This window comes from Cannabis sativa, chromosome 6 (assembly GCF_029168945.1).
Source record: "Cannabis sativa cultivar Pink pepper isolate KNU-18-1 chromosome 6, ASM2916894v1, whole genome shotgun sequence".
Taxonomy (NCBI): Eukaryota; Viridiplantae; Streptophyta; class Magnoliopsida; order Rosales; family Cannabaceae; genus Cannabis; species Cannabis sativa.
Genome location: NC_083606.1, coordinates 65,110,257 through 65,136,694, shown reverse-complemented (window position 1 = coordinate 65,136,694; position 26,438 = coordinate 65,110,257). Strand labels below are relative to the sequence as shown.

General features: G+C 37.4%; 2 protein-coding genes across 6 annotated transcripts; both read left to right on the top strand.

Moving 5' to 3' along the window:
* The first annotated feature begins 65 nt into the window (after positions 1-65).
* LOC115695407 (uncharacterized) lies at positions 66-16,514 on the top strand. 5 transcript variants are annotated; one of them, XM_030622472.2, is made up of 3 exons: positions 66-319; positions 642-828; positions 13,691-16,514. In XM_030622472.2, the coding sequence occupies exons 2-3, from the start codon at positions 675-677 to the stop codon at positions 16,336-16,338; spliced, it is 2,802 nt and encodes a 933-aa protein (XP_030478332.2). In that variant the 5' UTR covers positions 66-319; positions 642-674; the 3' UTR covers positions 16,339-16,514. The 5 variants fall into 5 exon arrangements, 2 of the variants coding, with proteins under 2 accessions (XP_030478332.2, XP_060973410.1); XR_009688476.1 differs by lacking the exon at positions 13,691-16,514 and adding an exon at positions 4,332-4,904 and having other exon boundaries at positions 165-319; XR_009688474.1 differs by lacking the exon at positions 13,691-16,514 and adding an exon at positions 2,040-2,326 and having other exon boundaries at positions 165-319.
* A 3,953-nt stretch (positions 16,515-20,467) lies between these two features.
* LOC133029097 (uncharacterized) lies at positions 20,468-26,063 on the top strand. Its single transcript, XM_061117429.1, has 3 exons — positions 20,468-23,848; positions 24,647-25,026; positions 25,157-26,063. The coding sequence occupies exons 2-3, from the start codon at positions 24,655-24,657 to the stop codon at positions 25,730-25,732; spliced, it is 948 nt and encodes a 315-aa protein (XP_060973412.1). The 5' UTR covers positions 20,468-23,848; positions 24,647-24,654; the 3' UTR covers positions 25,733-26,063.
* Positions 26,064-26,438: the final 375 nt, after the last annotated feature.

The following is a 26,438-nucleotide window of genomic DNA, read 5'->3' as shown; positions in this document are numbered from 1 at the left end:
AGGATCAAACAATTCAAATATCATAATGAAATTAAATACCAAATTAAAAGAATGTATTTTAATGAACAAGAAAATTAAGTGCTCCTGCTCACCAGTGAAGAATACCGACAATGTTCTCTACTTTTAGAACTTTAGAAGAAAATGGGCCGATAATGGGCCTGACCCATTAATACCCAAAATATCCATTTCCCTACGCATTCCCCTTCTTCCATTCTCCCCTTTTCTTTCATATTCTTTTGCAGTCTTCTTTGTATAATCAATTTCTGCCTGCATTCAATTCTTTCCCGGACAGAATCTCCGGCCTTCGCTCAACTACAACGTAAGATTATTATATGCCTTTTAATTTTGCAATGTTATTTTTCATTTTGGTGCTCTTTTGTTTTAGGGCATAAATAAACTGAAAAGGAAGAAGAAAAGAAAAATGAAAAATGAAATGAGAGAGAGAGAGAGAGAGAGTGAGTCTGCTCAAACTGTTTGTTAAAAATCTTTTTAGTGGTAACTTTTCCCCAAGTATAATAATTATTAGACAATTCATTTTCTGGTGTTTTGGTCTCGCTTTCCAGTTTTCCACTGAGATTGTCATCAAACATTACCACTTTTACTCTTTAGAGCTAATTTATGATTTGCTTTTGTTATTGTAGAAGGTTGGAGTTTCTCATTGAAAAAATTGGAATATGCATAGCCATTGTGAAGATATGGGGGATAATTTTGAAGGTGTAGCTGTAAACCCAAATGATACAACAATTACTGCAGCTTTGGATACAAGTAAAAAAAGACAAACATCAGTTGTTGGGGATCATTTTGACAAGAAACTAAAACAAGCTCAATGTAAGTATTGCAAATCTCTCTTCTTTTGCTAGTGATTTCATCTAAGGGTGATTGCATATTTTTAGAAAATACACATGACTGCATGCTTGTTGAGTAATGGTTTATCTGAGTGAGTGTCTAATTATTATCAATAAAGATGGTTTTGGTCTTAATAATTTGGCTTATGATCCTGTTGTTGCTGCCTGCTGGACAGTGTTTTACTAAATACATAGAAAAATCAAATTCGCCAATTAATATTAGAGAAATTGTGGTGTTTATTATTTGGTGTTTCAAGGCTTATAAAAATCTCTGGGTGCAGAGTTGATTGCTATACTTTGAATATGTTGAATGATTCTCTGTTACTAGTACATTTTTATTTTTGTAAAGAAATACTTTATTAGCATTTAGAATGAATAAGATATAGAGTTAAACTAAATGAGGGATAAACTCTGAACTAAAACACTTATTGTCTAACCAAAAGATATGCAAAAGATGAGACAAAGTTTACATATTGAACAAATTTATCTCCGAATGTTTTTGATAGGCTGAAATCATGATCAAAACCAAAAAAAAAATCATCAACAAACAGAAGACCAAGTCTTGGAATAGAAAAGTTCAACTAAAAATGTAACAACTTCTGATTGAAAAACTAAGAACACCCCGAGCAAGTGCTTTTCTTCAAAATGTTACAAGATAACTGTATCACAAACTAAAAACAAATATAAGTAATTTCTTAAGATGTACATTTATAAAGAAAGTATTTTAGAATATAGAAAAGGTAATTTGAGTTTCTATAATTTAGTGGGCTCCTAATTCAAAACTTTTTTCCCCTCTTTTATTCCATATCCGAAATATACTATTCTTTACTTTAGTACCCCAAATCCCCATTTCTCTCTTCCTCTACCTTTCACGTTCCCCCCCCCTCTATCACTACTACACAGGCTAACATTGGCGCCCATAAACTCACGAAAAATTGTTCTGTTTAAGTTATAATACCCATTATTTATTTATTCACTTGGCTGTTGGAGGAAATAGTACATTTTTGTAGATCTTTATGTTCTTGGAGGAGAAAAATAATGGGCAAGTGACTTTCTTCAAAATGTAGTTATGAGTACTGTTCCTTTATATTTATGTTACAATGTTGAACAAATTTGAGTATGTCTTAGTATGTTATTATCTTTTTTGTTGTGGAAATTTTCGATTTGCTTTTTTTAATAGTTTGAGTTTGATAGGGATTTGACAATGGCTCGATGTGGGCACACATTCATAGGTTTGGGATATGCACTGAGCTCAATGACAATAAATATTTTCTAGGATTATAGAGTTAAACTCCATAGAGCTCAACAAGAGCTTGATAAAATGTAATTTTTTTTTTTTTTTAAAAAAAATGTTGTCTCGATTAGGGCTTGATAAAATGATTTTTTTTTTTGTTTTTTAAAAATGTTAGCGCGATATGCCCGATTAGACCTCGGTGGAAGCTCAAATCTATACTTTTTCATGCTATTTTTTATTTACACTAGACGAGCTCGATGGCAGTGAAATTTTATAGGTGAAATATGACATTTTCCTTTATATTTAGGCTCTAGTGTTATATTATTTATTTCATATAGTGGCGTTTGGGAGCTTGAAAGTAGTTTATGGGTTTTCAAAGATGGAAAGAACAAATTGACGAAGATGGAGAAGGATACAACATACTTGCAATTACTTTACAATCTGTTAAAAAAATTTAATTTGAACAAATTGTTGGATGAGCTGAAAATGGAGGTCTCGCTCAAAATTTGTCTATGAGTAATTTGTGCCCTTGTTCTCCTTGAAAATGATGAGGATGTGTGTCATTTTCTGAGTATGTTGTCAGACAGGATCGACCATCAAATGGTTCTTTTATGTGTGACTTTGATTATGAAGAATGTGACTATAGATCTGTATCGTCCCACTTGCTTAGGCACGTTACAGTGATTTTAATGATTGTTTAATTACTGTCCTAGCTTTTGCTAATCAAAAGTTTTCTCGAAAAATGTGCCAAATTAAAACTTTTAATTAAACTTTAAATCTTTATAAACACCCAACTGTACATAAAAGTCGAGATTTTGTCTTAAAAGTTTACAACAATACCTAAAATACATTTTTTTACCAACATGTCGCTCCACAACTACAAAATAAAAGCTCAAGTCGTTTCGAGATTAAACAATCCAAGTCTAACTGTTAACTGGATTTTTAGCCAACTGATGCGGAGTCGTAATAAATGAAATTTAAACTAAAATCATAACAATAAATGTAAATAATGATACTGGAATTCGCAGTAAAGGTAAAGAAAGATACTAGAATTTAAAGAGGTTCGACCCTAGATGTCGGCAATAGCCTACTCCCCTTATATTTTATTAATTAGAGTTGCAAAAGTCAAGAACATGCTCTTGAATGCAAAGAATAAAAGACTATTTTTTCTCCAAGTGCTCAAAATTGCGGATTCTTTTCCCAAGTCATGAGTGACCCCTTATACAGGGAAAAAGGTTGGTGCTTCTCGTTTCAAGAGTCACGACTAATGCAGAGCTATCTCAACCGTCTTCTTGGTTTTCGGAGGTAGTTGAAGTCTGATTTTTTGATAATATCCCGCTATTTTCGTGAGTTTGTAACTATCTTTAAGCTTCTTACGGGATTTGAATATTTGAGTTTGCCACTGACGGCGAGGGTCTCCTGAGGGTATGACACCGTCGTTAACCACATTTAGGGATAGAAGCTAATACTTGGGGGCGACACCCCGGGAGACCTAACATGAGATGTCAATTGTCATCTCGGGGTGACCCCCCAAGACCCTTTCTATGTTATGGGTAGTCATGGTGTCATGAGGATGTACTCATCTACCTTTGAGAATGTCATTACGTCCATGGTGGGGGTAGTGTCATATACCCCCTAGACTAATTTGGCTCGCAGGTGTGTGGTGATTGTTTATCCTACTTATGAAAGTTAGTCCATCGTTTTTCCTTTACGAGGCACTCGCTTTGCTCAAGCTACGGGTAAAAGTGACCATTAGACTTCCATTCCAAGGGTTATGACCACCCATCATGATTAATGTCACCCCAACAGTCGTGGCTTTATATATTTTTCATTAATTTAGTCTTGGTATTTCCATGCCACGAGTTGTTACTCTTGTCACGTCATTGTTGTCAAAATTTGAGTAAACATTTGTCCTCCAAGTTTCTAGCGGTATGACTATACGGTAGGAACTTTTTTGTATAGTCCGTGTCTTGGTTTAGTTGTTGACGACTTAGTGATACGGTGCCGAGAATTTCATGCCTATACTAGAATTACAGTCCAAAAATTCAAAAAATATTTTTCCCAATTATTACACTTTTCACATTTTACAACATATTCCAATTATAATTTTCAAAAAATGTCGCCATATCATATGGGGGGCACTCCCCTTTTATAATTTTTTCAAAGATGTGGTCGATTATTTTGCCATTAGTCCGGGGCAGTTCTCCCCCATGATCATACAAATTCTTACCGCCATCTTCGTTTTATACAAGGTGATGAGATAAAAGTGGCCGACGGGACATGAGATACATTATCTCTTTGATTTGAGACCGAACAACATCGAGCAGCGATCGAGCTATTTTGGATTTTAGCATGCGCATAGGAATGTTAAATTCCTTCATGGCGTAGATAGGGTGTCAAAGGAGGGTGACTTCAGAACTCTTTACTTCTTGGTAAAGGACATTGGGTCTAAACACACCAAATTTCAACAGGTGAACCATTTTGCTAAGCCTTTGCCCACTGCTGCCATGTACGAGAGGGCTCTTGCATTAGCCCAACTGCCTAACTTCAAGAAGGATATCAACATCTTAACCTCTTCTCGTGCGTTAGACAATTTTGGGTTCAACTTTGTTATTACATCTCTATCGGAGTACGAGAAATCCTGCAACCTTTGGGACCCCAGAGGCCGGCCTTGACGACCATAACAAAAAGCACTGTGTCTGGGCCTTCAAGGAAAAGGCCTGTTAGGGAGTGCGACTCTTTTGATGATAATTGATATTCGTCTTTCTTATTGCATTTCTTCATTAATTCACATGCTATACTTTACTAATTGTTTTGGTGTGTTTTTACAGGTATGGGCAGCCTGTTGCGACAAGTGACCTACCAGGAAAAGGGAGGTTCTCCCTTGAACACCTCTCCTATGGCCCCTCCTGGCAAAATTAGGAAAACTAGTTCTCGCTCGACTATTAACATTCATACCCCTGGTGTTGGCTCACTTGCCTCGTCTCGATCACATCCTTCCAACTTTGCATCTGGGGCCGCCAATGATATCAACCTCATTGGCTCGACGTCTATGGGGGCAGACTCACTTGCAGCGCTGCACCTGGAGGGTCGTTGCCAGGCCTTGTCTACGGGCTTGTCGGTGGTCCATACTTACACTGAAGGCCTTATGGATAGTATGGACAAGACTATGTCAAGACTTGAGTGTCTCACCCCTGCCCAGATTATTGCCCTTGGGTGTCGAGAGATGATAAGGGTAAGTTTCTCATACTTGTAAAAATTCTTTTCTTCAGCCATCATCTAACATAGATGTCATGATGTGTGACAGGCCGCGACTGTTACTTCCTATGGTCAATCTAGAGTTCTTGCCCTACAGGAGGAGCATGATAAGCATGGAGCATCTTCACTCCAACTTGAGCTTGACACCCTCCGTCGAGAGCACTCTCAGAAAATTCATGACCTAGAAACTTCTGTTGAGAAGGTCACTGCTGAGAATGAACGTCTCAAGGGTGAGCTTGCTAGCGAAAAAGAGGCTTACACTAAGCTTGCCAAGGAGAATAAAGCTATAGCCAAAGAGTGTGAGAGCTTAGCTGGGAAGATGAAACAAGATGAAAACCTCTCCATCGATGTCTTCTTCAAATGTTGGCTATACAACAAGGAAGCTGACTTTAGCTATTTGGGTAAGAACATGGAATGCATGTTATCTTATTGTCGCAATCGCGAGGAGGCGAAAACAAGGCAGAAGGCACATGCAACTTGCATTCAGGCCGATTCCTACCTCAACTTTGGGGTTGAAGCATCGGATGATAGTCTCCTTGACGACTTGCTTGATGGCTCTTTTTGATGCACTTTTACTTTTACATTTTTATGCACAACAATACTCTGTAGAGATTTATGATTGTTCGGGCAGTCTTTGATCTCGTGACTTTATATTTTTGAGACAATCATGCGTTTAATCTTTTTGCTTGGCTATATGGCCTTTATCTTTATATATGGCTTTACATGTTAATTTTTCTTTGGTTTGTGACATGCTATGTGTAAGCATAGCTTAGGCATTTATTTACAGTCAACCATTCACCACACATAAGTTGCTCAAAACGTTGAGTAATGCACCAACGCTTTAAAATTAAAATATATATATATATATCTACTTACGCGCAGGTGCGTTTTTGCTTATGAGTCTATGTATAGGTATGGTTGCCCCCAACTGACTAAGTAGGTTCATCTCTTGGTCACTTATCTTATGACTTGAGATCATACAAGTTGCGTCATTATGTGAAAACAACTTGCAATTTTATTGATAAATAAAATTGGCAACAATGCCTTATTACATTACTATCTGCTTTAAAATAAAATAAATTTAAAAGAAAAGACTAAACACTAATAACAATTCTAACTGTGCTTACGGGCATACCCTTAGCATGAGTTGTTGCTGAGGAGAAACCGTTATTGATAGTATTTGCGGAGGTGTTGGCCGTTCGAATATCGGGGTGCTGGTATAAAGTTCATGTTAGAGTCGTAGCGATCGTGCTTGTACGTGCCAAGGGTACAATTTCTGTAATCTCGTATGGACCTTCCCAGTTTGGCCTTAGCACCCTCGTCGTAGGGTCTTTAGTATTGGTCAAAACTCTTCGTAGTACTAAGTCTCCTACCTTGAAGCTTCTTTCCTTGACTTTGGAATTAAAGTATCTGGCTACCTTTTGTTGGTATGCTGCTAATCGTATTTGTGAAACCTCCCTACGACTTTCTAATAGGTCCAGTGACTCCCCCATTAGTTGGTGATTACTAACTTGATCGTATGTCGTTCGTCGGTGGGAGGGTGGGTCTAGCTCAACTGATATCATCGCGTCATACCCATAAGCAAGGGCGACGGGGGTATCACCAGTTACTGTTCTTTCCGTCGTCCTATACGACCACAAGACTTCGGGTAATTGTTCTGGCCAGTTTCCTTTTGCATTTTCGAGTCCTTTTTTAAGGTATCCTTCAAGGTCTTGTTTACCGCCTCTACTTGCCCGTTTGAATGGGGGTGTGAGACCGCCGAGAAGCTCTTCACTATACCATGTTTAATGCAGAAATTTGTGAACATGACACTATCAAATGGGTACCGTTGTCGAATACCAATTTTTGGGGTAATCTGAACCTACATATAACGTTCTTGCTTACAAAGTCAATCACCTTCTTTGATGTTATGGTTGCTAGTGGTTCAGCTTCTGTCCACTTAGTGAAATAGTCGACTGCTACTACCGCATATTGCACTCCTCCTTTGCCCTTAGATAATTAATCGATCAAGTCAATTCCCCATATGGCGAAAGGCCATGGACTCTGCATTTGTGTTAGCTCGTTGGGTGGAGCTCTTGGTATTTTTATCTTTTGACATTTTTCACACTTTTGAACATACTCCATGGAGTCTTCTATCATGGTTGGCCAGAAGAATCCTTGCCGTAGTATCTTCTTAGGCTTTGTCCCCAGCATAATTACCGCAAAAACCTTTATGGATGATTATGTACCGAGCGACCTTTTTTCTCATCTTCTTTGCTTCATTTTTGTTAGTAGGCAGTTCGCCTTGTTCTAAGTAAGCTGCTATGGGAGTCATCCATGATTGAGTCGAATCTAGTAGGAGTACCTCTTCTTTGGTGTTGATGCTTGGTTCGGATAGGTATTCTATTGGCACAAGGTTAACCTTATTTATCTTTTCACTCGTCGCCAATCTTGCCAGGGCATCAACGGTAGTGTTCTCTTCTCTTGGTATTTGTTGAATGGTGCAGCCTTCCAGTTAGGCAAGCAAATCTTGTATCTTGCTAAGGTGAGCCATCATCTTCTCTCCTCTGGCTGTGTATTCACCCAAAACATAATTTACAACGAGTTGGGAGTCGCTGTAAATGTCTAATTGTCTGACCTTCACTTCTTTTGCTAGTTTCAGACTAGTTACTAATGCTTCATACTCTGCTTCGTTGTTTGAGGTAGGGAAGCCGAAGCGAATGGTCATATGAATTTGTTGTCATTCAGGGGTTATTAGGGTGATCCTTGCTCGTGATGACTGATCTTTGAAAGAACCATCAACTTGTAGTTTCCAAGTTTCACTTGCTTGATCTTCCTTTTCTTTCTTCTCTGCGTTGGGAACATTTGGTTTGGGTGAACCGCTCATATCAGGTCTTTGGGTGTCACTGATTGTTGATGGTTGGTCATCCTCTTACGCCCTTGTTTAATTTCAACATCTTGAACCCTAGTACATTCAACGACAAAGTCGGCCAGGGCCTGCCCTTTAATAGCCGACCTTGGCTGATAGGTTATGTCATATTGCCCCAACTCTATCGCCCATTTAAGGAGGCATCCCAATGTACCGGGTTTCTATAGCACTTGGCATAATGGTTGGTCAGCGAGTATCGTGATGGGGTGTGCTTGAAAGTAGGGTCGAAGCTTTTTGGATGCTAAGAGTAAGTAGTAGGTCAATTTTTCTATGAGGGGGTATCTACACTCTTCCCCGATCAACATTTTCCTTACATAGTAGACCGGGTGTTGTACCTTATCTTCCTCCCTTACTAAGACCGCATTGACTGCATGTTCTGTCATTGTCAGGTATACGCTTAACCCTTCACCGTCTAGGGGTTTTGAAAGGACCGGAGGTTGGGATAATTGTTGCTTTAAAGCTTGGAAGGCATTCTTGCATTCTTCAATCCATTCAAATTTTTTGTTGCCCCTTAGGATGTTGAAGAAAGAGACACATTTGTCGGTTAACTTTGAGACAAATCTACTCAAGGCAGCGATCTGGCCTGTCAAGCTTTGGATGTCTTTAACCTTAGTTGGGGATTTCATGTCGATTAAGGTCTTTATCTTTTATGGGTTAGCCTGATGCCCCTAGAGTTCACGTTGAACCTAAGGAATTTTCCAGAGCTTACCCCGAAAGAATACTTTAGAGAGTTGAGCTTCATTCAGTATTGTCTTAGGATCTCAAAACATTCCTTTAAGTCTTCAATGTGCCCTTGGGCCTTCTTAGACTTGACCAGCATGTCATCTACGTATACCTCTATGTTTCTTCCTATTTGTTCTTTAAATACCTTTGATAGGTGGCTCAAACATTTTTCAAGCCAAACAACATTACTTTGTAGCAATATAAGCCGACGTCCGTTCGAAAGCTTGTATGTTCTTGATTAGGTGGGTACATGCTAATCTGATTATACCCTGAGTACGCATCCATGAAAGTTAGAATTTCATGGCTAGCTGTTGCATCCACCAACTGGTCAATTCTTGGTAGGGGAAAACAATCTTTTGGGCACTCCTTGTTTAAGTCCGTAAAGTCAATGCATACCCTCCAGGTGTCATTCGGCTTTAGAACTAGTACATGGTTCGAGACCCAGACTACATAGTAGGCTTCTTTGATGAAGTTGTTGTTCCACAATTTTTCTACCTCTTCCTTTAGTGCCTTAGCTCTCTCTTTGTCGAGTTACCTTTTTTTTTTTGTTGAACAAGCTTGAAGTTGTTGACGTCGATGTTTAAAGTGTGACTTATCACAGTGAGGCTTATTCCTTCCATGTCTTCGTGTGACCAGGCGAAGACATCTTGGTTTTCCCTTAAGAACTGGATCAAAGCGGATCTTATGTCCTTAGGAAGCTCCTTTTCGATATTGACTAATTTGGAAGGTTGTTCGGGGTGTTATGGTACCTCCTCCAATTCTTCAATTGGACCAACCCCTGTATCAATATCCCCAAAATGGGGATCAATGTCTTCGACCCCATTTTGGGAAGTCCTCATTGCTGAGAACTACTCGTTGTAGCTTTGATGGATTTGGCTGCTTTCTCCCTGGTTGTGATGGATAGGTTGTAACACTCTCGTGCTACCCATTTGATTGCCCTTCAAACAGCCAATTCCACCCTTGGTAGGAAATTTGACATGGAGGTGAAAGATGGAAATTTGACAGGGTTGGGCAGCCGATTAAGGCGTTGTAGGGTGATACTATATCCAATACCATGAATAATGCCATGATAGTGACACTCTTGGAGACTGTTCCCACCATCAATGGTAGCTTAATGAGCCCAGCCGGTGCCATACCATTTCTTGTGAATCCATAGATGAGATGTTCACAGGGTTCCAAATCCTTGGCCTCCAAGCCCATTCTCTCCAATGAAGACTTGAAGAGGATATTGGCAGACGACCCATTATTGATCATTGTTCTTGCTACAATCATATTGGCGATTTGTACTTCTGCCACCAAAAGGTCGTTGTGTGGGTATCGAACGTGTTTAGTGTCATCCTTAGAGAATGTGATTGACTCATGCTCATATCGAGGTTGTTTGGGAGCTCGCTCCTGGACTGCCAACACATCGTCACCCGGCTCATTTCTCGGAGTTCCCGGCAAGATGAGGTCCTTTAGATATAACATCCAAACGGCCAGCAACGGAAGGAGGTAACAATTGTTGGTCCTCCCCGGTCGCCTGTTGTTGTTGTCGTGGGGGTCGGTCGTTGTCACGACATACATATCTTTTCAAGTGGGGGTTGTTTTGTCTGATGAGGAACTCTATTTTCTCCTTCAGATTGTTACACTCGTTAGTGTCATGACCGTAGTCATTGTCGAATCGACAAAACTTGCTCATGTCTCGTTTGCTAATATCCTTCCTCATGGGATAAGGCTTACCGTATGGCACCACCGAGTGAGTCGCATTGTAGATGTTTTCTCTTGTGTCTAGGAGAATGTTGTAGGTAGTAAACCTTGGGGTTGGATCTCGTCTGGCTGCCTCGGAGGTGTTCTTTGGTAGCTTGTTGTCATTGTTGTTACCGCCATTACTGTTATTCCCCTCTTGCCATTGTTACCATTACCCCCTTGAGAGCTCTGACTATTCGAGCTTGTTCCGTTCTTTTTGTTCTTAGTGTAGTTGAAGCCTTGAGCATTTTGTTTGGCTTATTCCAATTTAATGAACTCATCAGCTCTATTAAGGAAATCTCTCATAGTATGGGTTGGTTTTCGCCTTGTATCCTTTCACAGCCGACTTCCCACCAGAATACCCCCCATGATAGCAGCCCATTTACCATCGTCACTTAGATTTTTTACTTTAATTGCCTCCTGCATAAAGCGATGAATATAGTCTTTTAGTGGTTCATCGGGCTTCTTCTTGATGGCGACCAAGTCACCCAACCATTCTAAAAGGAGTGATAACAATTTAAATTAATGGCTAAAAAAACATTCCAGCCATTTTATGGAAATCATTTGAATACACTATTGTAATGCTTTCTTTCAAGTCATTGATTGTAAATTTTGATTCAAAATTTTGTGTGTGTGAGCTCCAAATAATTTGCCGCAAATCAAGACCTACTATTTGGGTGATGAAAACAGAGAAATAGAAATTTGTGAACCTCAACTACTATTTAGTAAATATTTAAAAATCTTATCTCAATAGAAAGAATGAAATCTAATAATTAATTCTCATTTCTTTTTCTTTTTCTCATTATTTTTTTATGTAACAAAAGTTCTCTCTTCTTATTATTTATTTATTCTTTTTTTTTTTTGAAAAAGACTCTCTTCTCATTATTTAAAGTTGTAAAATCTACTGGTTGTTTATTATTCTCTTTAACCCATACATTTATGCAGATATTAAAAATCATTTTGTCTGCATGTATAAAATATAGTAGCGTTTGATAATACTTTTTTAATTAGTTTTTTGTTTTTAAAATTGTAAAAGTGAATATTTTTTAATAACATGTTTATAAAACTGTTTTCACTTTTCAATTTTTTAATTGAGAATCAAAATTTTAAAAATAAAAAAAATCACTTTTAATATTTTTTTAAACAGTTTTTTTTCTTAATCAATATTTTGGACTCCGACCAAACTCAGACCCAAATCCCCCCACGGCCCTAGCGCTGAACTTGGCCTCTGACCCGAACCCGAATTCAACTCCGAACTTAGACCCAACTTAAATAAAATCAAAAAATAAAAATGAAAATGAACTTTACAGAACACATTTTTGTTTTTTGTTTTTAAAATTGAAAACAAAAGTGGTACAAAACGTAGTTTTGTTTTTCAAAAACAAAAATTTTACTTTTATTTTATGATTAAAAAAATAAAAAAACAAAAGTGTTACCAAACGACACCTATATTTATTCATTTTGTACCTGTTTGTACAGTGACCAAAAGATCAATATCATATAATTTGTAACCAAATGTGAAAATTTTAATTGAAATACAATGCATTAGCCAATTCACTAGACATTTCAGCCAAATCAAATTTAATGACTTGTATGTAGCAAGCACCTTCTGAATTTTTCTTGCTATCACTTTTTTTACCCCCAAAATATTTGAGTTTTACTCACCTCTTACTTACTCATTCTTTTGCATCATCTTCAACTGAGTTGAAAGTATTATAAAGAGCTGGAAAAATAGATGATGGATTCTTTAAAGTCACATAGACCTTATAATTGGGTTTAGCAACCAAAGATTTTCCTTTAAACTTCTTCTTTCCCTGCATGTTTAGTGTCCTCACCTTCTTAAACTCAAACCCGTATAACGATTCAAGAACCTTCTTGATTTGTGTCTGTGAAAAAACAAAAATCGAGTAAGCGAAATAGGAACATGTTTGAATATGTAATGGGAAATTTGAAATTTAATGCTTAATAAACCCAAAAATTGGTCCCCTAAACTAATACTATGTGTCATTTGTAAAATGGGATAACTTTTTCTAAAACTCAATTTTACTCCCATTTACATTACCCCCTCCCCCCTCTCTTCTTCTCAATAATTCATTCAATAACTCCAGTCGAACTCCCCTCCTACACTACCCACCCATAAATTTTTTTTCTCTTCACTCATTCTCCACTCATTTTCTAAACTTCATCACACTATAATATACTACACTACAAGTTATTCTACCTATTTTTTTTAAAATTTGGAGGGAGCATCATACAAGGAGCAACATTCTACAAGCAATGGGTAATTTTTTTTGGTTTGTGTAATCTTGTTTGTTATTGTTATATTTAGTTTAGAATGTTGTTTTGATGCTTGATCTGTGGATTGTTGTTGTTATTTTGCTGTTTTTTTGTGTTAAAATATTTGCTACCTGTGAAAACTGGATTTTTCCCGGTTTTTGGAATTTTTTTTGTCTGGCCCGATAGGGTCCGATGCTGGTCTGATGGGGGGCCCGATGCACTGTCAATATACTTGAAAGGGGTGAAAGTCCGATGGGCCCGATATCGGCTCGATGGGATGGGCCAGATGGTACCCATAAAAATTTCATTTTTTGGATTTTTGGGGTCGGGTCCGATGGCCCTGATGGTACCCATAAAAATTTCATTTTTTGGTTTTTTGGGGTCGAGTCGGATGGGCCGGATGGCGGGCCCAATGGCACCCTTAAAAATTTCATTTCTTTGTTTTTTGGGGTCGGGTCTGATGGGCCTGATGGTACCCCTAAAAAATTTCATTTTTGGTTTTTTGGGATCGGGTTCGATGCACCCGATGTGTGCCCGATGGTGGGTCCGATGGGACCTTAAAAATGGTTTTTTGTTTAATTTTTGGGATTAGGCCCAATTTTGTCCGATGGTCGTGTCCGATTATTTTCATATTTATTACAATGAAAGATTTTAGGTAACTTTTCGGTGAGATTTTTGTTCTAAATTGTAATTGTATTTTTTTTAAAATGTATGTGACAGGTTCAACTGTTAATGCGTATGTTATGTATAATGGTGTTTGGGAGCTTGATGGTAGAGATTTTGTTTATAAAGGGGGCGAAAATTTGACATTTGACATTGATCCGAACCTAAGCTACTCAAGTTTGGTTGATGTTTTGTATGAAGAACTGGATGTTGATAAAGTGGAGTATGACTTGAAATTGGAAGTAAATTACAAGTATAGAAAAGGCTATGAGTATCGCCCTGAAGTTATTGGAAATGATAAGCGTGCAAGGTACTTTTTATCTACACTTGCGAAGAAGCCAGATGAGTTTATTCCTTTGTTTGTGACGTTGTTAAAAAAGAATGTTTGCGTCGATCCTAGTCCCACACCAAGTTCTCTTAAGGACAATCGTAGCGAGGTTGGGAGTTTTGTTCCAGAAACAAATCCAGATGTGTTGGTTGCCGATGTATTACCTGAATTAAACACTATGATGCCGAGTGCTGATATTGTAGCACAAATGCCCTTCATTGATGGTTTTTTTGATGGTCCAGATTCTGAATGTTATGTTGAGGGCAATGATGGCGTAAGAGGTGACCAAGGTACAGAGGTCCCTGCTGCTGTAGCTTTGAACTTGACTCCACTATCGTACTTAATACCACCGAGGCCACCGACACGGAAAAGAGTGTCCCGTAGAGAAAATTGTCAAACACCTGCTACTAGTAGTAGTCGTCCAGGCGAAACCAGTAATGCTAAAAGAACCACTGACAGTACATGTCCTAATAATGGTAGAGAGACCAATGATATTAGTGGCCCTATTGATGCTCGAGGGACCAATGTCACCGGATTGAGCGATCCATTTTCTTTTTCGACAAGTTGTGGTAAATTTAAAGAGAAAATGTATACAAGAGAAGACATCGAGGATCATAGTCATTATATATCTACGGGTGGGACACCAGGCGGGGAGTTACATGTGGGAAAGTTTTTTAGAGACAAAGAGCATTTAAAGATAGTTGTTGGCTTGTATGCAATGAAGAAAGGGTTTGACTACTATGTTAGGAAGTCCGGTACTGATATTTGGTACGTCACATGTAAGGATACAAATTGTGGGTGGAGATTAAGAGCGAAGAAGAACGTACTTTCTAACATGTTTGAGGTGAGTACATTTAATAATTTACATACATGTTCCCTTGATCTTCGAAGAAAAGATAACCGTCAAGCATCACCTTTGATAGTTGCCCATCTAATTAAGGATAAGTTAGCAACTGACGGCTCGGATCACTTGGCCTCTGATATAAGAAAAAGTATGCAGAAGGATTACGGGATCCAAATGAGTTATGAAAAGGCATGGAGGTGCAGAGAGAAGGCACTACACCTAGCTCGGGGTAAACCTGAAGATTCGTACTCGAAATTACCTAGTTACTTGCACATGCTACAGTTGAGAAATCCTGGTACCATCACAGATTTTGTGGTAGAAGATGGTCGCTTCAAGTATTGTTTCTTCTCTCTGGGTCCTTGTATTCGGGGGTTTAGGTTTTGTCGACCTGTTGTATGTGTTGATAGGTCTTTCTTGAAGACTAGGTATGGTGGACAAATGTTGTGTGCAATGGCACTGGATGCAGGTAGTCATATCTTTCCGATAGCTTTTGCTATAGTTGACAGTGAAAACCACAATTCTTGGACTTATTTTATGAGAAAATTGAAAGAAACGATTGGTGATGTTGAGAACTTAGCCTTTGTTTCGGATAGGCATCAAAGCATTGTTCGTGCTTTGGATATCGTGTTCCCTAATGCACACCACGGTGCATGCTACCACCACATTATTATGAACGTCAACCACAAGTTCAAGACTGAGGTCTTCACGAATCACATTTACACTTGTGCCTACACGTATTCAAAATCAGAGTTTCACAGAGAATTTGAGAATATTCGGGCAATGAATGTTGCGGTTGCACAATATCTTGAGGAAATTGGATTTGAGAAATGGGTCCGGTCGTACTTTCCATTGGTACGTTACAATGTAATGACGAGCAACTGGGCCGAGAGCTTCAATAACACAACTAAGGACGCAAGAGGCTTCCCGATCACTGCTGCTGTAGCATTCCTGAGGTCCAAAGTTCAAAAGTGGTTTGCTTCACGAAAAGAAAAAGTTGACAAGTGGACGAAACCCCTTGCACCAGAAATGGAGGAGGACTTGGCATTGCATCTTGAAAAATCTCGGTATTTGAACGTTGACTCATGTGGATCTTACACATTGCAGGTTTACCCTGGAGGAACAGTTCAGACCGGTGGCGTAGTGGACTTGCAGGAACAAACTTGCACTTGCGGCTTGTTCCAGTGCATGAAGTTTCCTTGTCCTCATGCATGTGCTGCATCTCAGGAACGAAGTATTAGCGTGTACGCACTATGCTCGCCATATTACACAACAGAATATTGGAGGAGGACATATGAAGGTACAATTATGCCAGTTGGTGACGAGGATGATTGGGAATTGCCTGATGACATAAAGAACATGACAGTTGGAGTGCCTGTTGAGAAGCAACCAGTAGGGCGACCCAAGAAGCAAAAGGTTGGAAGAATTAAGAACAACCGAACTGCTTGTAATGATGAAAGGATTATCAAATCACGAAATTGTAGTAAGTGCGGTGCCAAGGGGCACAACAGAAGCACTTGCACCTACCGAGGTTAAAGATAAATTTTTAATTTATTCGTATTGTGATGTCTTGGACTATTATGTATTGTTATTTATATTTGTGGTGTAAAATATTTTTAATTTGTGGCATGAACATCTGTGTTGTACTGTTATGTATTTCTTAGAAAATTATTTTTGAACTTTGTTAAACATCTGAGGAAAAATATGTTCTACTGATAAAATAAAATAATTTTACTGAAAAGTAGATTGTTCAAATCGAAAAGCCTAAAAGTAAACATTGTTCAACAAATATAATAAATAAAACATCCAAAGTTCATGATAAGTTCTGGTAGATTAAATCTACTCCCCATCTCTGGCGAAAGAGCGACATATGGTCATCATGTACTCCATCGAATGGTCGATCCAATAACTTATGCTCAATATGCTCTATGACGTACATTCCGCAATCGCCACTGCAATAGTAGGTAAACGCAAAATTTAATAAATCATAGAGAATAATAATAAAAATTTTATGTTAATTAGTAAACATATTTTCAAAAATGCATTTAAATTACCTCGATTTTGTCTGAGGTACAACTTTATTGTCCATGATTTCCCAGTCGAATTTTCTAACCTGGGTTTCGGAGGATGTCATTTGAGGGACCATGACCATGCAATGGGTGTCACATACACCACACTGGTCCACCAATTTGGATAATAAAAGGCACCAAGCATCCATCAACGTCTTCAGTTCGTCTTCCGTTAGAGATTCAAGACTCGAATCGAAGACGAATAGCTTCCACAACTCAAGATTTGCCTCCATAGCAATCCAAAGTTTCTGTCGGTTCAAGAAGATGACCATGTATATGCACTTCATATCCTTCCAAGTCGGCAAGAATTGGTTTGGATCCCCACGAACGAGTTCCAAAAGGGACTCATCCCAGGCAAAACCAGCATGGTCAGTATTGGTCTTCCAAGCGTCCCACCGACCCTTCAACGATGAAGAAAACCAAGATGGCGTGACAGTACACTTACGTGGGTACAACTCTAGGAAGAAGTGTTGCCTCCTCCTCATCATATGGAAAGCCGCATCCAAATGCTGCACAACACATACAAATAAGTCAGCACAACCACATTACAACATTAAAAAAAAATAAAACAAATGACAACGGTAAATAGCAGTAAGTAACAACATATAATACTTAGTTAATAAACTTACATCATCAGAAAGTCATTCTTTGTCCGTAAGTAGCTTTTGGGACCAAGCCACGCCATATGCACTGGTGAAGACGTCCCTCAGATACTTGTTTCTGATGGTTCCCACTAACCAATTTCGAAAACTATGTAGTAGCTTCTCATCAACGGGCCGAAGTAGGTCAACATTCACATTGACTATCGATGCCTTCATCTTCTTCTTCATTTCGGTGTACTCGTCAAACCACCTTGACCTTTTCTTCGGTCTCTTCTCCACCGGTGTTGGAACGGTCTCTAAAACCTGTACCTCTGAATCTTGGGTATCTCCAATGGACGTGATCGACATGTTCTGAGGTGTATGGAGTACATCTTCCACATCATTAGGTCTGTAATCATTGGGAAGAATGAACTCATCTCCTGGAGACACGGCGTCTGGCTTTGGCTTTGCCTCTGCGCTGGGCCTTCTCGGATCTCCCATGAGAGCCAATAGAGTCTTCAAGTAACCCATTATTTCTGTATGCCCTTTGAGAATATCAGTCTGCCATTGGTTTTTTATATTTTTTTTTATTAATTATTGCAAGTATGAATTGGATTATTTATTTGAAAGTCAATTCTAGAACTCCATAATATTCAATAAACTTTGATGTTTTAATATAAATAATAAAATTGCAAATCCCAATCCCATAAAATAAAACATTATCTATTTAAGAAATTTATTTTGACCTAGTAACAACTTATTAACTAATCAAAATATTAAGTATAATCACTAAGTGTTATAAATTATCAAAGTCTATGTCTCAACCCACCAATATATATTTTTAATTAGACAAAAAAAAATATTAATTAAAAATCTAATATAACAAAAAAATTAACAATACACAACATAATCGAGCAATAAAAAAAATTAAAAAATTACTAAGGGTATCAGGCCATATATTGGGCCCTATTGAGCCCCATATCGGCCCAACACTAATTAAATAAGGAAAATTTACATATGAACACTTTAAAATATAAATATTTACAAATATATAAGACAAATTTTATTATACCCATATTTTAATATTAAATAGTCTAACTAACCAATTTTATAATAACTATCATACCATTAATTACTTTTACTATAGTAATGTTTTTTTTTCCTAACGTATCAATAACGTTATTTTTAAAGCTTTTACTTTATTTTCAGTTTTAGTTTTATCTTTTTATATCAAGTATTATCTAAATATTTTCTTTAGAAGATTTTTTTTCTTTTTCATTTTATTTAAAAGTTGAATTAAATCGGCTGTTTAATATGAATTTTTTGTTTAATAATATATGTGGTCTTATTTTTATCTACTTGTTAGTATTATATTATGATACTTATTAGTACGATATGTAAATTGGTACTAATTGTATCTAAAGTAATGATATGCAATTATATATTTTATGGTGTCATATTGTACTAATTGGTATCTAAATATTTGGGTTAACTACTTATTGTTATCCACATAATAATAGTAAAAAGAACTACAAATTAGTATTTATTTGCAGAGTAATTTGCGGCATAAATACCTAAGTTAAAATTTTAGCGGCATAAATACCTTCCGTTACACTTTCAGACATTCTGTACGTACCTTACTGTTATCTTGCACACTGGACAACAGGTGGCATGCCACATCATTTAAAATAATGCCACATCATATTATAAAATTGCCACCTAATATTAACTATTAAAATAAAAAATTTAATTTGATTTTAAAAAAAATATATTTACATAAAATTAATTGAATAAATTTATATAATGTAATCTGATATTAAATAATAATAAACATTAATCTTTTTTTTTTTGATAATATTAAATAATAATAATAATAATAATAATAATAATAAACATTAATCAATGTTACGTTAAAAAACATACATTGTTCAAAAAACGATTAAACTGTTCCAAAAAAAAAATCAAAAACAAACCCTAAAACTGTGGAAGCTTAATCGGGGAGAGAGAAAATGGTGGGGGCTGGACGATAAACTCTGACCACGACCAAAAATTCTGGCGACACCTTCTTCTTCGACTACAGGAGGAGCCATCAACGTCGGGGGAGAGACAAAGTGTTGGGCGATAGCTTCTTCTCCAACCACGACAACCACCAACGTCCCATTTTTCTCAGCCAAGGTTCACAATTACATACCCATCGCGACTTCTTGTGGTGGTTCGCAATTACATACCCATCGCCCCATTTTTCTCAGCCTACTCTCTCGATCGTTGGCCGTGGTCGGAGAAGATGAACCTCGAACGTACCGTAACTGCTGGAGGGTTGCCGTGGTCGTCTCGCCCAACACTTTCTCTCTCCCCGGCGCTAATGGCTCCTCCCGTGGTCGGAGAAGATGGTCTGGTCCTGCCAGAAGATGATGGGTCGTCTCGTCGTGGTCGGAGAAGAACTGCAGCCGCCATTCCCCGACTGTGTTTCCTTACTTTTAGGGTTTTCTATTTGTGTTTTTGTATAATAGATACTTTTGATTTTGAAAATGTTTTTTAATAATCAGATTATTATATAATGTAATAAATTAGTTTTTTTTTAGAATAATGTAGTAAATTAGATTATATAATGTAATAAATTAGTTTTAAATCAAATTAAATTTTTTATTTTAATAGTGAATATTAGGTGGCGATTTTATAATATGATGTGGCATTATTTTAAATGATGTGGCATGCCACCTGTTGTCTAGTGTGCAAGATAACAGTAAGGTACCTACAGAATGTCTGAAAGTGTAACAGAAGGTATTTATGTCGCCAAAATTTTAACTTAGGTATTAAATTGCAACCGAATGATAAACTTAGGTATTTATACCGCAAATTACTCTTTATTTGCATGCTTAAGTTTCATTACTACTAAATAGTATCTAAAATAATTACTTGTTTGTTACCTTTTTTTTTTTTGGATTGATATTGAGGAGAGTTGGTATTACAATAATCTATTATAATATAATTGTAATGATAATCTTTAAATCTAATGTAATATGATATTAATTGTAAGATACTAATCTTAGCAAAATTATATATGAAAGGAAAGTAGTTTTAGAGTGAATAATATTTTATTTAACCTAATAGCTAAATTTAGTCATATATAATAATAAATTTAGGATTTGGGTATATAAGGAAAGTAGTCGTATATAATAACCATCGGACCCTATCGGTCCGAGCATCGGACCCATCGGGCCCGATTCTATTTGAGACTAAAAGAGACCATCGGACCCCTTATCGGTCCAAGCATCGGACCCATCGGGCCCGATTCTATTTAAGACTAAATGAGACCATCGGACCCCCTATCGGTCCGAGCATCGGACCCCCTATCGGTCCGAGCATCGGACCCCCTATCGGTCCGAGCATCGGACCCATCGGGCCCGATTCTATATGAGACTAAATGAGACCATCGGACCCCCTATCGATCCGAGCATCGGACCCATCGGGCCTGATTTCTAGTTGAAACAAACCGAGACCATCGGAACCCCTATCGGTCTGAGCATCGGACCCGATGGGTCCGATTTCCATTTTGAACAAACCAAGACCATCGGACCCCCTATAGGTCCGAGCATCGGACCCCATCGGGTCTTCCTCTTCCCCAAGCAAAATAATACCCATTTCTTAGATCCGACAAAAATTTCCCTAAATCTAACAAAATCTTAAGTTTCACAAACACAATCACAAACAAACTCAATCTTTAATACTTTCTCACAAAAAAAAAATTAAAAATTAAAACCTACCTTGGACATTGTGGGTTCGGTTCGTGGATGGTGTTTTGGGTCTCCGTCGGCGTCTCGATCGGAGTGGGCTGCTGTGGGTCTCCGTCGGACTGGTCTCGGTCGGAGGTGGGAGGTGGGGTGCGCCGTTCGGTTCGTGCGAAGCGGGAGCGCAAGGATGGAGAGATTTGGTTGAGATGAGAGAGAAAGGGTTAGAAATTATGAGGAGAGTATTTTAGGGGTTTTTGTAAAAGTGTCCTATTTTTAAAATTACTCTAATTATTGGTTCTCCTAACCAATTATCCCTTATAAAATGCATAGAAATTCAAATTTCTCTATGTAATTTACTTTGTGAATGTGACGAAAAGTTAGTACCTTAGAAGCAGAAGGTACAGTTTTTATAGCAATATCTCTGGTGTTGTTAGAGGAAGTATGTATTAAAAGTTCAAATGGAAGATCACCCAAATGCATAATCCTTCCCATCTTATTTACTTGTGTCAGTTTAATCTCTGCATATAATAAATATTTTTTCTTTGTTAAGTCAAAATAATGGTTGAGAGAGGTTATCAAATCAGTAAATTACAAAGGTAGTTAACTTCTATCAAAGAAACCAATTATCTGATATAGGTAAGCTAATCAGATTATAATACATCAATTATAATACATCAAGAGAGAAGTTATTACAATTTTACAAACTCCTAGTTTCTTATCAGTTTCACCACCAATTTGAGTTGAAAGTAGAGAATTGAGGTTAATCTTTCTAGTTAACAACAGCAAACTTTGCTAGACCTTAAGTTTTATGTCTTTAAATACAATTCATGTAGAACCTTTCAAGCTATAAAAAACAAGAGAAACTACAAATTATCCTGCATTTGATTCAGTGTCTTCTACAATTGTAAAGGCAAAGTAACTTTACTACATGGCAATTGTAATTCTTCTTACTTACAAAGAACATTTTTGTACTTGAATTATTCTAATTGAATCCCTATTCTACTTACATCTTAAAAGAAAATAAATCTTGTTCTACATGATAATACAAAAGAAAACAAATTATATTAATTGCTTAAGCACCAATACAGAGAATTATTGGAAAATGCACTTATTTCCTCATCAGTTGTAATGAAATTCCACATCCATTCCAGCCCTCTGTTCAGAAAATATAGAATATATCCCTAAGACTTGAGTTTTGGAGTGCACCCACCAAAATCAGAAAGAAAAAAACCAAACTTAATATATATTTATATATAATTTGTATTTCCCAAATCAAAGATAATTTTGGTTTGCAAAATTTGTAGGACTACAAAACACATACTTGAGCTAGATTACAACTAATACATATATGAAGATTTATTTAGACATATAAAAGACTAAAACCTACCTGTTGACGCGGTTTTTCGTCAACGGATCTAAGAAGATCGTAAAACCAGCAAGATGAACACAAGCAATAGTTAATCAAAGTAAACCGGTTTGCAAAAAGAAATTCACCAAAAACAAATACAAGAATTTTATAGTAGTTCACCCCCTTTCAACGGTAATAGGCTAGTCCACTTGGAGTGTTATTGATCTCAATGCTTGAGAAGAGTTCTCCAGAGTTATGTTCTCCAAGAGTTCACTCCTCAAGTGAGTTTTTAGAATTTGAGAGAAGGAGCTCAAGAGTATGATCTCGTCAGTATCAATTTCAGGGTCCCTTTAGAAGTAATTTCACCTCCCTTATATAGATATTCATCTAGGATTTAAAATCCCTTAAACATAGGTATGCCCTCCCGTAACTATAGTTGGGTTAGGTTCAAGATACAAAATAATAATAAAATAATTATTTAAAAAATAAATATCTCTTCACTTATCATTTTTTGACTATATTTTCGGAGCAGCTCTAACAGCATGCGTCCCTCGTATTTAGCGTTCCCGGATGGTCATGGGTACCTGAGGGGAGCTAATTGGGTCGGTTCGTGCCCATCAGGTCCTTGAGATAATTTGACAGCTGAGGAGCTCTTTGCACCTTAGCACCTGACGGTTGCATCTTAGCACCTGACGGAGTCGGGAGCTTAGTGCGCCCAAAATGCTCCTCTTTGGCTATTGAGCTCCTCTTTGGCCAATAAGCTCCTCCATGGCCCATGAGCTCCTCTTTGGCAAATGAGCTCCTCCTTGGCCCACGAGCTCCTCTTTGGCAATAAGCTCCTCTTTGGCCAATAAGCTCCACCTTGTTGGACCTCCATATCTAGAGTAAAAATTCATGCACAATTATTTTGGATTTTTTGAGAGATAACATTTGCCCCCCAAGTTTATCATAACTTTATAATGTTATGGACTTGTAGAAAAAATAATCCCCGCGTTCTTGGACTTCACACACGCATATACCGGTACTACTGAGTGTAGACATGTAGAAGACCACCAATAGTTTTAAGCATCTTTGGACACAAACAAAAGAAGTGAAATTATAAGAATAATAATAATAAAAAAATTAATTAATCCTTATAGCCTTTAAATAGGTCCTCTTCTTTCTTTACAACCCATCCATTCTACTCTTCACTCTATATCAAAAATAATAGCTTTTCTAAAAATCCTCTCAAATAGCTCCAAGAACCATTTCAAAGGAATGCTCGAAGTGGAAACTAGAAATTATTGGAAGGAATTCAAGCTTGGGCATCACTATTGAGTAAGTTTCTCTCATCCATTCACTATTTAATTCTATTTTCCATGTTAAAATTCATAGAAAATATGAACATCATAGAGTTCTTTGAACTTTTTTACAAAACCCTCTTTTTACATATTTGCTTTTTCCTAATGTTGTGAAATTTGACTTGTAATTTTTGGAATCTATGAATGAAACTTAGCAATGTAGGCTATGTGTTATCTTAATCCACTCTTTATTTTAGAAATGAGTGAGATTTATGTATATGGTGTGATTTGGGTAAACTTTTTTGGAAAAAATGAAGAACATGATGATGATAGTGATGAACATTTGAAATCCCTAGTTTTGATCCAAAAGAAATTTAAAATGGAGGAAAAAATGTGTTTGTGGCTATTTAGGCTTTAGAGGGTAAAGACAAAAAAGTAGAATGGGTTGGAGTATGTAGGAATTGATGTAGATACCATCTCCACGCCCCATGTTGCATATATATACATTTTTTTTAGACAATAATGCCAATTGGGTCTCCTCTTGTGTCAATTGGCTCCATTATGCCATGCGGCTCCTTTGTTGGAGCCATTCCAATCGGCTCCACCTTTTTTTTTTTTCAATTCCACTTTACTTTGTTGGAGCTCATGGAGCCATTCAATCAGCTCCACTCTCTTTTTTTCAGCTCCACTTTCCTTTGTTGGAGCTCATGAAGCCATTCAATCGGCTCCACTCTCTCTCTTTTTTTTTTTTTATATACTTATTCACTTTTTTGGACATATCCATATGATAACATTATGATGTTGTGTGTTGTGATATTAATTTTTTTTTTTACAGATTCAGATATGTTCCACCAACTGATTGCGAGTTATGGTGAGACTGAGGATGTGAATGGGTCTGGAGGAGAGGAAAGTGCTCAAAACTTTCCTCTAGTCCCTCGAGCCTGCTCCCAACCGAGGAAGCCTTGTCCTGCAGCGGTAGAAGGCGAGGAGAATGCTCAAGCCTCTCCTTTTGTCCCAAATATCGGTGGCCGCATGAGGAGGCCTTCCATCGTGGTTCCCAGAATTCGTCCCGATGATGCCACAATTCAAATGCTAGAATCTGTGCACGACAATATTGACCTCCTTGTTCGACAAACTGCAACTGTTGAGGTGGTGCGTGACATGTCCAACTACGAAGGTGATACTGTCACTAGAGGAGTCCAAGACATCCTTCGAGTACGTGATGGACTATTTATCAAAATGTATTGATAATAGCCTATCTTCTCATGTGCACGCTCATATTTATATGATCTCATATCCTTTTATTGTGCTAACACCCTTTCATTCTCTTATTATTTTTTTTTAGGGTGTAACTCAATTCATGGTCTCCAATCTTAATTCTTCAAATTTACAAGAGAAACTAGCTGCCGCAGAAGCAGCCCTTAAGGAGCAGAAGAAGCTCTCTGCTCTTTCGGACGCAAAGTATGAGCGTGACAAGGATGAACTTAAGGACATTCTTGGTAGGAGACTGACGGAACTCAATGATGCGCAAACCCGGCTGGAGGAGAGAAAGGGTCAAGTGAATTATTACATTGATCAGAACTTTGCTCTTGCGAAGAAGAATACGGCGCTAGAGAAGGCGCTAGATAAGGTCACTAAAGAACATGACTCAACGGTTAAGGCTTTTAAGGACACTATTCAGAAGCATGAGGAGAGGGCCGCGAGAGACCGTCAGAACTACAAGCGTGCCTTCGACGACCAATTTTATCAGTTGTGGAAAAATAACCAAAATCTTAACCTTTCGCACATGCCTCCCCAGACTAAAGATAAGGAGCTTATGAAGTGCAAGGCAAGACTCCTTCGAGATGCCACGCTTCCTTCCACGACTAATATTCCCGGTGATGCTACTTTTATGGACCCGCCTGAAGATACTCTTCCTTGAGAGTTTTAGCCTTTGTGTTATTTATCCTGAGCACATATGCTCCTTAGTTTTATTATCTTTAGACAACTTTCATGGGTAATTTGTGTTTTTCTTTTCTTGGTTACTTTTCATCCAAGTACTTGACACACTCTATTTTTTTTTTGAGTTATCCTTAGTTAAATAGCTAATTAAATGAGTTTGCTCTTTATGCTCTCTTGATGAACATGTTTGACTTACTAGTTTTTGTTTGGAGTTAATACTCTTTTCTAGATTAAGTGCTTATCATGTATATGATTAAATCCACTTTCTATCCATTATAATTTTTAGTCTAAGTGTTTGTGATTTTAAGAAATTCACCACTTTTCTAAAATTATTTTTGTTTATAGAAATTGTAGGATTAAGAACGAGTATAGTCAAATCCATACCCTTATGCCCCCCAAGTTACTAAGGTTTGATTATTATCCTTGGTGACTTGTTTTTGGATTTAGCAATGTAACTATCTTTTGAATAAATAAATATTTTTATTCAAGCTTTGAAAATAACAATTCTAAGAATTTCTAAGAATATGACAATCTAAAAAAAATCTTGGCCTTGGGCATGAAAAAATAAATAATTAAATAAATAAATAATTAACTAAGAGAAAACTTGGCTAAACATCGAAGTAAGATAAGGACCCCCGACCGAGGAGGACTTCCACCTATTGGTAGTATCGCCTCAAGTGGTCACT